The 15,252-nt window shown below is 35.5% G+C and overlaps 1 protein-coding gene across 1 annotated transcript; it reads right to left on the reverse strand.

Annotated features, from left to right (window-relative positions):
• Positions 1–7,523: 7,523 nt before the first annotated feature.
• Positions 7,524–15,252, reverse strand: cmpk (cytidylate kinase). The gene is made up of 6 exons (XM_073849279.1): positions 14,998–15,252; positions 12,531–12,677; positions 12,051–12,203; positions 10,258–10,334; positions 9,967–10,063; positions 7,524–8,434 (listed from the first exon to the last, which is right to left on the reverse strand). The coding sequence occupies exons 1-6, from the start codon at positions 15,139–15,141 to the stop codon at positions 8,393–8,395; spliced, it is 660 nt and encodes a 219-aa protein (XP_073705380.1). The 5' UTR covers positions 15,142–15,252; the 3' UTR covers positions 7,524–8,392.

Genomic DNA, 15,252 nt, shown 5'->3' on the forward strand with positions numbered 1-15,252 from the left:
TTTTCTATTGTAATTGTGTGAAAGAACGTTCAGAAATTCCCAAGTTGGTCATATCCTGTTTGAAGCCCTTTAGGCTGCTGTGTTGATAACATCACATTTTAACGGGGTATGAGTAAAACATTTGTAGTAATGTTTCAATTTAGTAAATTATCCAAGTTTATCTTTAATTAAAATTCAAATGATTCCTTAAGTGATTTTACTATGTTGTGTTTCACTAAGAGGTAATGCCAATGTGCAAGACTTCTGGTTCATTGGTTGATGTAGCGAAATAGCGAGAAGAATAACGAAGTGCGGTAAATGGTAAAACTCATTGTACCCTACTACAAACCACTGTGTTCATAATTAAAAGAATACATCAAAACTACATGGTAAGACAACACTTTGCAATATCATCAGAAAATAGAGCTTTTTTACAGCTAAAAATAGCTGGAAGCAGATGAGACCAGACGCCTCGCACAAGAAGCACATAAAATTTACAAATGGCCACGCCCCAGGGTTTCCATGTTTTCCAGGTTTTCAAAACAAAACCTGCCCACTTGCTACTCAAAACGAGCCCAGTTGGAATTCGAGGAGGGTCCCGTTCAGTGTTGCCATATTGGAAATGTCCAAGTATCGTCCCAAAATTCCCCTGCTGATTTTGTACATTTGCCCACTGACACAGAAATGATCAGTCTGGTTTATTTTAACAGTGAGAGACAGAACAAGAACAACAACAACAACAAAAAATCCAGAAAAACGCATTTTAAAAAGTTATAATTGATTTGCATCTTAATGCGAGAAACAAGTATTTGTTCCCCTGTCAATCAACACGATTTCTGGCTCCCAGGTGTCTTTTATACAGTTAACGAGCTGAGATTATAGGAGCACTCTCTTAAAGGGACTGCTCCTAATCTCAGTTTGTTACCTGTATAAAAGACACCTGTCCACATAAGCAATCAATCAATAAAGATTCCAAACTCTCCACCATGGCCAAGACCAAAGAGCTGTTCAAGAATGTCAGGGACAAGATTGTAGACCTACACAAGGCTGGAATGGGCTACAAGACCGTTGCCAAGCAGCTTGGTGAGAATGTAGGGTTCAACGCCCAACCAATAAAAAATAAAAAAGTTAATAGTTATTTCTTAGCCACATTTTAACTAATGTGTCAAAAGCCAAATATCACTGTATATTTCCTTAAATACAATTGACAATTTAAAAAAAAATTATAATTGTGATGTAACTAAATTTATGCACAACAGTACGTCCAGGTTGATGGTCCCAGATCAGCAGTTAACTATACATAAATGGAGGACTCCTATTTATGGAATGTCGTTGCAAAGAATAAAATGAAACAATATTAGTAAACAGAGTGTTATTAAGCAGAATTTATGTTAAAAGTTTTGTTTTTACGGTGGTCGTCCATGATTTTTTTTTTTACATTTGTTTTTACCTTTTCATATGTTTAATTAGGCTCAGAGGTGCCATGAGTGCAATCAAATTCATAAATTCATGTTATAAAATGTTGAATACAGAGATCTGCCAGCAGGTGGCGGCAAGAGACTGATTTAATTACTGAATCATATTATTCATTTGATTCGTTCAATGGATGGTTCATTCGGGAATAAAGCTAGTGACTGTCTTTATGAATGGGAAATTGAATCAATTCACTAGATTAGTTTAAAAACGCACGTTCATTCATAAACGAAACACCGCTGTGTTTGAATGGAGGTGCGCAGCGGCTCAGTTGTGTCTTGTTTCAGACTACTTTTGATGACGAAACGGAGCAAAATCAGGCAATAGTGTTATAGTCAGACAATGTAAGTCACTTAATAATAACTTCTTGTTTATTTAACTGTTGTATTAAATCAGTACCTCATTTACAAACTCAAAAATTATTAAAAGTTGTCACTCATCTTAGTTTGCGATATCACAATGCTCTATTATAATCAAAGTCCCTTTAAGGCAAGTCATGTCACTCGGCGGCCATCTTTGAAACGCCTCTCGGGCATACAAGTGCAGCTCCTATCTGTTTGAATGGGGAAACATCAAATTCTCCAAAACTGTTCACCAAGCTTACGATTAAATTTCATATTTTAAATCTTCAAAGAAATCCAACAAGAACTGGCTCATAAATATGGTTCCTTGCACTCCAATAGCGTGAAAAAACGCTTATTTTTCCGGCTAGATGAGCCAGTGCGCATGCGCAGTACTGAGCACACGTCTTAGAGCGCCGATTGTTTCTATAGCAACCGGGACTTCTAACGGCAGCTGCAGTGACGCGCTGACTTTTCTAATCAACTATTGGCTCTTTCACTAAGAAGGCGGGGCTTCGCGGCCATAATGAGCGTTGCATTTTTCCCCATTCAAAACTACACGAGTGACATGTCTTGGGTATTCTCAGAGCCATATAAAAAGAAAATCTTTTTATATGGCTCTGGGTATTCTATAAGGATCGCTAATGTGTCGTCATCATGACGTATTCTCAGTGGGGAACGCAAAGCATTTTGGGAATCCGCGGCACAAACATTAGGCGCCAGACTTGATTGCATGGAGGGAAGAGTTCAAGATGCCGTCTACCTGCTGTGTTATATACTGCAATAGTCATTCTCACCATAGAAGTGGCTTAAAGCTTAAGAACGGAATACTTTTATCGTTTTCCAGCGTGGAAAAATAATTGTACAAGCCATGTTTTAGAGGTGACAAAAATGCGACGAATGGCATGGATAGCCGCAGTAAGGAGACCCAATTTGTTTCTGTGATCAAAGCTGAATTTTCAGCATCATTACTCCAGTCTTCAGTGTCACATGATCCTTAAGAAATCACTCTAATATGACGATCAAGAAACATTTATGATTATCAGTGTTGAAATGAACATCTTTGATGAATAGAAAGTTCAAAAGAACGTCATTTATTTTAAATCTAAAGCTTTGTAACATTAAACACTACTGGTCAAAAGTTTGGGGTCAGTAAGAATTTTATTTTATTTTTGGGGGAAAGAAATAAAATAAATCAATACTTTTATTCATCAAGTTAAACTGATTAAAAGTTACAGTAAAGACATTTATAATGTTAGAAAATATTCTATTTTAAATAAATGCTGTTCTTTTGAACTTTCTATTCATCAAAGAATTTTAAGAAAATTTTGTACACAACAGTTTTCAACATTTATAATAATCATAAATGTTTCTTGAGCATCAAATCGTCATATTAAACTGATTTCTGAAAGATCATGTGACACTGAAGACTGGAGTAATGATGCTGAAAATTCTGCTTTGATCACAGAAATAAATTAAACTTTACTATATATTCACATAGAAAACAGCCGTTTTAAATTGGAATAATATTTCACAATATTACTGTTTTTTAAATTGTTTTCATCAAATAAATGCAGCCTTGGTGAGCAGAAGATACTTCTTTTAAAAACATTAAAGACTTTGCTGGATAAAATTGTGGTTGTGTGCTGTGCTTTGACCAATATGTGTCCAAGTATTGTTGTGAAGCCATCGTGTTAGAATTATACACCATGCTCACATCTAATATGTAAAAAAAATTTGTTTTCCAAAAGATTTTGTAATGTCTCTTCTCACATGTAACGTTAATGATTTTTAGCCATCTCTGTAAATAAAATACATTAAGACTGAATGAAATTCTGTCTCAATTACAAACTCAATCACAGAACTTGAATAGTAGTAACAACCAACTTAATTTCAGTTTCTTTACATATTTAACATGTTAATACATTTAGATCAAAACATTTACATTATAAAGAATCCATAGAAAAGAACTGGAAATGTATGAGGGTAGGTTGTGGGTGATAAGTTACAGACATGTGCAAGCATCGCACTGCCATGACTCTTCTCTGGCTGGTGCGCTGCTGAGTCCCACGCAACCTAAATGGAACCACTAATAAGGACAGTTCTGATTATCGCAACTTCGTGTGTGTATGCACTAACACTTAATATCATATAGTTGTATATATATGGGTGCTGGAAGTTGGGCAACAGTTTGACGTCCCTTGACCAGTCGCTCTGCTCGTAAGGATCCAGTCCTTTGATTCCCTTTATTTTCTCGTCATATCTCGTTTTTGCATAAGGATTTAGTTTTAGGCGGTATGGTCCGACAATGTTTTCTTTAGCTCGCTGCATTTTGTAGGATTATATTCTGTTTTTCACGTTAATTTTTCATTTTTTTCATGCCAGATTACTAGCCTGCTATGCCAGCCGGGCCAAACATACCCATAATTCTTTGCGTTCTGAAGAGGTTGCCGCCCATTTGGTCACATGTCTTAGCGATCTCTATAGTCTTTGATTATAATCAACGGCGCTCTGTATTACTTACTGAAAAATCAATCTCTTATTTACACTCTCTCTACACTTTGTTTATGAAAGGATTCGTGAGAAATGTCTGTGATACATTACTCAACGTTGCAAAAACACGTAGAAACCTTTGAAGCTCCACTGAGCGCAAATACAAATATGCTGATGGGGTCAGTCGCACATGGTGCTCCTAAATATTTTTGTTCACAGTCACACGTAGTAATTTTTAGTCGCAAATGCGAGTTAGAAACAGACGTTTTCTTTTTAGCTTCATAATTTGATGTTGCCGCCATGTTGCCATCTCTTCGCTGTACTGGTTGTTACCAGGTTACGGAAAAAAACAGTGCTCACAACATCCAATCAGATAAGAGGAACCGAAAAGCAATACGGTGTTCACAACATCACAGAGAAGGTAGCATTTAAAGGCTTAAAAGCACAAGCTGTTTCTCGATTCTAAGACTGTATTTGCACGAATTTGACAAACAGTCGCAGGCAAATTAAACTTTAGTGACAAGTCAGATCCTGTCTACTGTCCCGAGCGTCTCGCACGCTGGCCCCAGGCCATCGGGCAGTCCTTATTGTCGAGCCCTGGATTGTGACAACAGTTCTAACAGAACTACACAGGAGGATCTTGTCAATGATCTCAAGGCAGCTCGGACCATACTCACTGTGAAGGACTGAAATCCTGCAGCGCCCGCAAGGTCCCCTGCTCAAGAAAGCACATGTACAGGCCCGTCTGAAGTTTGCCAATGAACATCTGAATGATTCAGAGGAGAACTGGGTGAAAGTATTGTGGTCAGATAAGACCAATCTCAAGCTCTTTGGCATCGCTGTTTGGAGTAGGAGGAATGCTGCCTATGAACCCAAGAACACCATCCCCACCGTCAAACATCGAGGTGGAAACATGCTTTGGGGGTGTTTCTCTGCTAAGGGGACAGGACAACTGCACCGCATCAAAGAGACGATGGACGGGGCCATTGAGAACCTCCTTCCCTCAGCCAGGGCATTGAAAATGGGTCATAGATGGGCAACAAAGGAGTGGGTCAAGAAGAAGCACATTACGGTCCTGGGGCCTCATTTATAAAACTTTCTTACGCACTGATTTGTTCTTAGAGTGTTCGTACGATCAAATCCACGTCAAAGTACAGATTTATAAAAACCGTCTTTGACGTGGAAAAGTACTTATCTCCACGTCAGATTCCAGCTTGGCGTACGACCGTTTCCTTGTGGTAATGCCTGGTATTGCAGATAGTTCAGCCTCACTATAATTTGATTTCTTGCGCTCCTTTTTACTTGCCATTGTCACAGAGTTTTTGCTTTAGGAATGAGCTCATTTCATATGTTAATTAATTAAGCAGGGGCGTTTCGACGGCGGAACATTCAGCTGCACACAATTCCACGATCATTTGTGATTTATAACCGAATGACTGGCGTTCACATGGATTTCGTGGTACGTTCGTTTCTCTGAATCGCTCTTACGATCAAATCAGAAAAGTTCTTAGATAAAATCAAGGATGGTTTCTACGCAAGTCTTTATAAATGAGGCCCCTGGAGTGGTTAGCCAGTCTCCAGACCTTAATCACATAGAAAATCTGTGAAGGGAGCAGAAGGTTTGAGTTGCCAAACGTCAGCCTCGAAACCTTAATGACTGTGGGACAAAATCTCTCCAGAGATGTGTGTAAACCTGGTGGCCAACTACAAGAAATGTCTGACCTCTGTGATTGCCAACAAGGGTTTTGCTAAGTCATGTTTTGCAAAGGGGTCAAATACTTATTTAACTCAGTAAAATGCAAATCATTTTATAACTTTTTTTAAATGTTTTTCTGGATTTTTTTGTTGCTATTCTGTCTCTCAATGTTCAAATAAACCTATCATTAAAATTATAGACCGATCATTTCTTTGTCAGTGGGCAAGCGTACAAAATCAGCACTAGGCGTACTTTAGTAGGAAGGTCCAAACTCCACCTCTAAGTGGCTGTCATCAGAAGTCTGCATGTTGCCAGATGTTGAGTGGGTACAGATTTGATGCCGTTATTGACCGCAACATAGCGCTTGTTGGCTTAAAAGCATGGGCACGGTAGATATATGGATCCACACCTAAATTAATTAGTATGGAAGCCCTATGATTACAACAATCATTATTTAAAGTGTCAAAAAATTAAAGGGTCAAAATTATCGCTCAAATGCGATAATTATCATACGTCTGGCAACAATGGTCCTGTTAAAAATCACGTTCCGTGGGGTAAAATATATGTTTTTTTTTTATGGGGTAATTCACATTCCAGGAGCTAAACATCATTATTGAGTCGCGTCAACCCGGGGGAACAGTGTTAAAGTAGCCCAATTCCACAGGAAAACTGCAGACTTGGCAACACTGCCGGGCCCGCTCTTACGGGGAAAATAAGGTAGATAATGTTGGCATTTTTACCAACTTAACATAACTATAGACACATAAACATTGGTACTTCATTATATACACACTTATATTAAAGTTCAAAAGTTCCACTTTTTAAAACAATAAGAATGGTATTTTTTAAGAAAGCTTTTAGAATATTGACTGGAACTACTGTAACTTACTGTCTAAACTCAAAAATGTGTGGTCAGTGATTTTTTTCAATATTAAGTCCCTTACACTGCATTTATTCAATTAAAAATACAGTAAAAACAGTAATGTTGTGAAGTATTATTACAATTTAAAATAACTGTTTTCTTTTGTAATATAGGTTAAAATGTAATACATTCCTGTGATGTTAATCTAAATTTTCAGCATCATTACTCCAGTCTTCAGTGTCACATGATCTTTTAGAAATCATTCTAATATTATGATTTGCTGCTCAAGAAACATTTTTGATGATTATTGTTGAAAAGTTGTGCTGCATCGAATTTTTTAAACTTATTTAAAATATAAAAATCTTCAAAAAATAAAATACATACTGATCTCAGACTATTGCTCTTAGAAATACAAGTTCAAAAGTCTAAATTGAAGAATCAGTCATTGAAAAGTCCTGAAAAAAATGCTGTTGTTAAAAGAGACAATAATCCTGGTGCTTTTTTTACATTTTCAGTTTATTTCATGAGAAAAAAAAAATGGTAATGCATATAATAGTGCCTGCCATATATTTGTGAAACTAGCTTTGAAGGCTTTATTGTTCTCATGTAGTGCAGAGTTTTGAATTATTGATGTAAGAATGTTACAAAACTCAAACTGAGCACCAGATTGGAGTCAGAAGACATTCAATATCAGCATGTTTATTTTTTTTTTCCAGAGGGTTCTGTCGTCCTTGATATTTCATATATTGTTTTGTGTTGTTTACGGAACCGTCACCATCATCCATATGACATATTCAGTTTATTCATGAACAACCCCAAAAAAGCTGAGACAACCAAATAAAAGCATGAGCCCCCATTCCCCACATCTTAAAATCTACTGCCTGAGCAAAGACGGCACGTGTTTGGAATACAGCAGCCACAATATGATAAAAGAAAAACATACAGCTAAAACTCAGCTCTCTATTGGGTGGCCAGCAAACAGTCCTCAGAACCTGCTGTGGATTACTATACAAAACAAATGAGAAACATGTCACCAAATAGAACACAAACAGGTCTGGAAATCTACTCAAATACTCTTACTTGCTGTTGGTCATTTATAATCAATCGTTAGCTAAGAGAATGAAACGGTTAAGTGCAGGAACTGTTCTTGGCTTATTTCTAATTGTGTTTTATACACTGAATGGCAGAGGTTTCTAAACATCTCTCACACATATGACACGGAAGATTATCCTGAAGTTAAGCGGAAGCGTGCGTGTTCTGTTCCTATACAATTGCCCTGAACATTATTGCTCAAGCTTGCTTAATTCTCTACTGAAATATTGTTCCTCTTCAGTGTAATATTGAGCAAGTAGACATTGCTTGCTCAACAAAAGTGTTTTCCTTTCAGACTTACAAACATGGATATATGCACACTCTCTCACGTCTATAAAACCCTATTTTACTGTTGAATGAGTAAAAATTTAGATATGGATACATGAAGGCATAGCACTGCCGACAATAAACAGACACCATGATTTTCAAGATTTTGGATTTTTTGCTTTGACATGTTTAGCCTTCTTTCTCCAGAATGTTTTTCACATCCGCAAACACCTGAAATGGCAAAAGAAAGCAAAATGAATCTCAAAGGGATGAACACTTATTGCACTATGGCACAGTAAAGAGGAGTGTCTTTTTTTATATATTTCCATTTAGCTTTAATATATTTTGATCATTTAAGTACTTAAACTTCAAATTTACTTAGTTGGCAAGCCAAATAAATTTAATTTATTTGTTTATTAAAGCTTAAGTTTTTCTATTTATATGCACAATAGAATAACATTGTTATATGAGCCACTACATATTACAGTGGAAAAATACATCTTAATCAGTAATTAATCTAATAAAATTGGGATTTTAATAAAAAAAATAAAAATAAATGCGTTCTTAAAGGGATAGGTCACCCAAAAATGAAAATTTGATGTTTATCTGCTTACCCCCAGGACATCCAAGATATAGGTGACTTTGTGTCTTCATATTCTATCGTTTCGTGTCTTTGGACATCAATGTATCTTCACGAGCCGCAAGGTTTAATTTGGATTTGTCTGTGCATGTTTTTTTTACTCTCAAAGGTTTGGTGCCCATTCACTCCCATTATATGACTAACAGACTGCAACGGTTGAGGTTAAAAATCTTTGTTTGTGATCTACTGAAGAAACAAAGTCACCTAGATCTTGGATGCCCTGGGGGCAAGCAGATAAACATCGAATTTAAATTTCTGGGTAAACTATCCCTTTAAAGGAAAGGTTGAGGCAAAAATGAAAATCTGATGAAAATGTTCTCACTCTCAGGCCATCCAACATGTAGATGAAACTGTTTCTTCATTAGGACAAAGATAAATTTTGCATTACATCACTTGCTCACCAATGGATCCTCTGCAGTGAATGGGTGCCGTCAGAATGAGAGTCCAAACAGCTGATAAAAACATAATCCACAAGTAATCCACACCAGTCCATTAATTAACATCTTGTGAAGTGAAAAGCTGTTTGTAAATGGGAAAGGTCCTCTAACATCAAAATCCAGACATATTTGCTTAGAATGGTTTCAAAATGTTTTCATTTCTCAACAGTACTTGATTTCTCTCCTGATTCAGACAAGCAGGTTTTTTTACACTGGAGAAAGTATTATGATGGAGATTATTATTTATATTTTAGCTTTAAGCAACAGTTTTAAGTTAAAATGTCTTAATGATGAATTTGTTTCTTACAAACATATGGGTTTTGGCTTTACAAGATGTTAATTGATGGAAAGGAGTGGTGTGGATTATTGTGATGTTTTTATCAGCTGTTTGGTCTCTCATTCTGATGGCACCCATTCAATGCAGAGGATCCATTAGTGAGCAATGATGTAATGCTACATTTCTCCAAATCTGTTCTGATGAACAAACCAACTCATCTACATCTTGGATGGACTGGGGGTGGGGGGGGGACATTTCCAGCAAAGTAATTTTTTTATTAATGTGTATTGATTCCCTTTAAAAAACTTACAGTGAAATAAAAAAAGCAAAAAATAACTTATTTAATGCAAATTTGCATTAAAATTTTTTTTTACTGAATTTACTGAACTGAAACTAAAAACACTCATACCTCATCCACTGATCGGGAGGCATCAACCTTGTGCACCTTCCCATGCTTCTCATACTGCTCTATAATGGGCCGTGTTGACTGGAGATACGTCTGGATCCTGAAAATGAAACAAAAATGTTTAGGAAAACTTAAAGCAAATCAAAAGTGCAACAAAAGTACCTGTAAACGGCGAGACCGTAGTCCATCCATTACAATATCTTGCTAATTTCTGAGGTCTGCTAACATTACAATAGTCATACTACATGCACATAGCCTAATAGATCTGATACCGTTATAATAGGGAGGAAGTACCTTTTCTCTAGACTTTCTCTGTTGTCATCAGTGCGTCCGCTGCTCTTACCCCGCTCTAAACATCTGTCAATGCACACCTGAAATACACAATAGCTGAAAATCACATTCCATGTAGAGAGTATGAATTATCAATGTGATTTTTTTTGTTTTATCATCGTTAAATAAAGGAAAAAAACATGTTCACAAGATTTTATTTAAATATTTTAAATCTTCATTTTCTGAATATGTTCATTTTTATTTTTTTACTACATGTTGTTTACTAGGGGTTTAACATTACACATTTGCACTAAAAATTCAGCATCGGTCTTTAAATTTACTACACATTTGTACAGAGCAAATACTGCATTGTTTTAACCACTACATATTCAGAGCTTAATTTCAGTTTTATATATGTGACCCTGGACCACAAAACCAATCATAAGGGTCAATTTTTTTTTTTTTTAAATTGAGATTTATACATCATCTGAAAGTTGAAATAAATAATGTTGATGTACGGTTTGTTAAGATAGCAAAAAATTAAGTTGATATTTTTACAGTAGGAAATTTAATAAATATCTTCATGGAAAATCATCTTTACTAAATATTCTAATGATTTTGGCATAAAAGAAAAATAGATAATTTTGAGCCACACAAGGTATTTTTGCTTACTGCTACAAATATACCCATGCTACTTAAAAATGGTTTTATGGTCCAGGGTCATATATTGGTACTTTTAATTTAAAAAAAAAAAAAAAAAAAAAAAAAAAAGTGTAATTTTTTTAATTCAATTTTTCAAAAAAATGTAATTAATACAAAACCCATTTTGACACTATTTGATGTGGCATGACAGATTACTTTTGAGTTAGGTGCCTCAGAGCACGAGTGAACTCAATCATCACTTCCTCTTTACTACTATTTATAACACAAAAAAAACTTGAATGAGCATTTCATGTTTCATCTAATCACTCGGTGTTTGCAGAAAGACGTGTCATATAGCATTGTATTTTCCTCAGGCAAGTTTACTTAATTCTTAATTAAGTATTTTTGTTTTAGTGATAGTTGTTCATGAGTCCCTTGTTTGTCCTGAACAGTTAAACTGCCCACTCATCTTCATCGTCACACAAATTCTTTCTTTTTTTTTTTTTTTTTACATTTTTCAGTGTATTTGAACTCTTTCCAACAATGACTGTATGATTTTGAGAACTATCTTTTCACACTGAGGACAACGGGGGGACTCATGCTCACTGATGCTCCTGAAGGAAAAACGATGCATTAAGAGGCAGGGGGTGAAAACTTTTTGAATTCGAAAAGATCAGGGTAAATTTCACTTATTTTGTCTTCTGGAAAACATGTTTTCTGTAGCTTCTAAAGGGCAGTACTAAATGGAAAAAATATGATATTTAGGCAAAATAAGAAAAATATACACATCTTCATGCATAGTTTTTCCTTCTGAAGCATCAGTGAGCGTTTGAACCTTCTGTATTAGTTGCATATGAGTCCCTCAGCTGTGGATCATTCAGGTAACAACAACACAGTATTAAGAATCAAGTGTATGTAAACTTTTGAACAGGGTCATTTTTATAAATTCAACTATTTTCTCTTGTGGACTATATGTAAACATCTTTATGTTAAATATTTTAATCAGGTCAGTACTAAATAAAAAACAACATGCATTTTGTCTGAACCCTCTTATTTTAGTAAAAGTTTAAACGTTTGGCTTCAACTGTATATCAACACTCAGTTGCCACTTCAATCAGCTGTAAAGGTAGTGCAATAAATAAATAAAAACACTTAAAACCTAAGCTGCTCCTCACCTCATTACTGCAGTCAAAGAAAAGAACAAACTTGACATCTGCCTTCCCATCCATGACAGTGTTCCATCCCTGCAGGTTGTCTTGATTTCGTGGGAAACCATCGATGAGAAAACGGAACTTCTTTTCATCTGCTTTCATGGTCTTTTCCATCGCCTGACAAATACAAATGTTTCTCTCAGTAAACATAAATATCCAAAAACAACTATTTTTGCTCAGTAAAGAGCGGGCAATCAGAATTATTATTATGGTATCAGAGTTACGATTTATAATGATGAGACAAGCCTGTCCATTTATGCTCATTATGAGGTGCTCTTTGAACTCTCCACCCCTGATAGTGAAACTCGCATTTGTTATCAAGTTAATATTTCTCAATCTGTTTGAAAACGTAGACCGATAATGTTCCAGTTTCCTTTTACAATCACCATGAGTCAAGGCCTGGAACTCTTTGGCTTGTTAAGCAGGACAGACAAGTGTAACCACCTTTTTCAGCAAGTTGATGGTGATTTCAACGGGAACTATTTTGCCCTCTTTGATGTAGGTGTCAATGAGCTGACCAAACTCGGAGCCCGTGCGACTGCGCTCCTCTCTCAGCAGGTCTCCAGCAGACAGGTGAGTGTAGCTGAAGTTCTGAGCGCAGGACAGAGACGGATAAACAAAAACAACACACATTACGAACATCAGCACAACCTGTAATACTACAAGCTTCTTATAATGAAACATGACAGTTGTTATTTATGAGTGGAAAAAAAGAGGGGTGTGTATGGGATTGGTAACTGAACAGGCAGCTTTATAGCAAAGGCACTACTTTTGACAGATCAAATGCCTTTTAGGATCCAACACAAATTTAGTCAAGCGTGGCTGCTACAGCATGTGGCCATCAGAAGCACACAAAAAAATCTTTTTACAGCCTTCTTCAGATGCCATATGACAAAATGGGAACAGAGACCTTTTTCAATAAAAACATAGTTATAAGAAATGAGTAGTTGACATGAAATGCAGCAGCATGATGCTATTCTTCTAAATGATTAATCATTATTATAATTATTAAAACAATATTCAGATAAAAAATAATCAGAAAAGGCAAAATGTTGTTTCAAAAATTCTAGTTGATGTAAATACATTGTACACTTTCCCATATATACATACAAGACAAGATGCCCTATTTTAGTGTCTGCATCAAATTATATTTACAAAAGTAATTTTATATACACAGAAAGCATATTAAATGCAAGCGTCTACTCTTTCCAATAACTTTTGTGAAAATCAAATGTGAAAATATGGGTGAAACAATGTTCCATTATCAATCAGCATAACACTTATTTATTCAATATTTGAAAATATGCTAATTCTGATTTGTAGTTTTTAAAATGTTTTATATTTTAAATGGGTAGAACCTACACTACCAGTCAAAGATTTTCAATGTTTTTTAAAGAAGTCTCTTCTGCTAACCAAGCCTGCATTTATTTAATCCAAAGTACAGCAAAAACAGTAAAATTCTGAAATATTTTTACAATTCAAAACAATTGCTTTCTATTTGAACATATTTTAAAATGTAATTTATTCCTGATATTAAAGCAGATTTTTAGCATCATTACTCCAGTCTTCAGTGTCACATGATCCTTCAGAAATCATCCTAATATTCTGATTTGCTGCTCAAAAACATTTATTATTATTATTATAAGGGTGAACACAGCTGAGTAGACTTGTTTCAGGTTTCTTTGATTCAGAAGAACAGCATTTATCTGAAATAAAAATCTTTTGTAACATTATAAATGTCTTTATCATCACTTTTGACCAATTTAAAGCATCCTTGCTAAATAAAAAACTAATGACTCCAGACTAATGACTTTTCTGTGCTGATCTTTGGAACTTTCTATTCATTAAAGAATTCTGAAAAAAAATGTACTGTTTTAAATATTGCTAATAATAATAATAATAATAATAAAGCATCTTGAACAGCAAATCAGCATATTAAAATGACTTCTGAAGGATCATGAGACACTGAATGAAGTGATGAAGCTGAAAATTTAGCTTTGATCACAGTAATACATTAAATCTTAAAATATAGTCAAACAGTTATTTTAAATAGTAAAAATATTTCAAAATTGTACTGATTTTGCTGTACTTTGGATCAAATAAATGCAGGCTTGGTGAGCAGAAGAGACTACTGTTCAAAAACATTTGTTGCATTCTGTAAATATTGGTAAAAATGTAGGATCCAGGATAGTGTTTGTTTTTAGCTCAGAAAAATTAAATTAAATTAAACAGGACACATTTGAATGCTTTGAGAAAGCAAAAACAAACGTTAAAGTTGTATTGAACAGTAGTAATGTCAAATATTATTATTACAACTTAATTTTTTTCAATTTCTTATATTCCAAATTGTATTTTATTCCTGCAAATTTTCAGCAACCATTATGTCAGTCTTCACTGCTTTTATGTAATACTTTTTAAATACTGTTTTACTGTATTATCGTGTATAGTCATACCAGTTTTGTGTTTCATACATTTGCCCTTCTACCCAGTGCTGGTGCCAAATCATGACAGCTGAACACTGCACAGACAGAAGGGTGGGACCTGTTTGAACACAGGTCTCGTTTATAACCAGGATATATGAATATGAATGTGGAAACACCCTAGGGAATTAGTACAACTCAATGCATAACTACGAGAAAATTATCTTTCCATCACATGTATTATTCTAACATGTGAGATTAAATATAGAATCGCTGTTAAAGTGACCAAATGGTGGTGGAAAATTACATGTTCCTTATAAAACCTCCTAACATTAGAGGGCATGCGGAAATGAACGATCCATGTAAGCTGCTGCAAATATGAATCCATTAACACACTTCCAGTCCCATAAAACCTCGTTTTCTTACATACAACGCCTAAAGAGTTATTCTCACTCAATATAAAAAGACTTAATGCGCTGCATCTCTCTTACCTCCACGATTTTCACGCATTGTGTCCCTTTCCCCGCGCCAGGCCCGCCCAAAACAAACACAACCTGCGGCTTCATCATCACACTCAGCCTGTGCACAACGCTTGGAAGCTTCTCTGACAGCCTGTGCAGAAAACCCACAATCATAAACCGTAGAGATAAGAGAAAGCCGCACTCAATGAATGACCATCGACCCCTGGGAGTCAGGTACAGAGCTGGTTGAATGACCGGTTGATGCGTGTCCAGGAAGTGCGCCGG

The sequence above is a fragment of the Garra rufa genome, chromosome 10 (assembly GCF_049309525.1).
Source record: "Garra rufa chromosome 10, GarRuf1.0, whole genome shotgun sequence".
Classification (NCBI taxonomy): domain Eukaryota; kingdom Metazoa; phylum Chordata; class Actinopteri; order Cypriniformes; family Cyprinidae; genus Garra; species Garra rufa.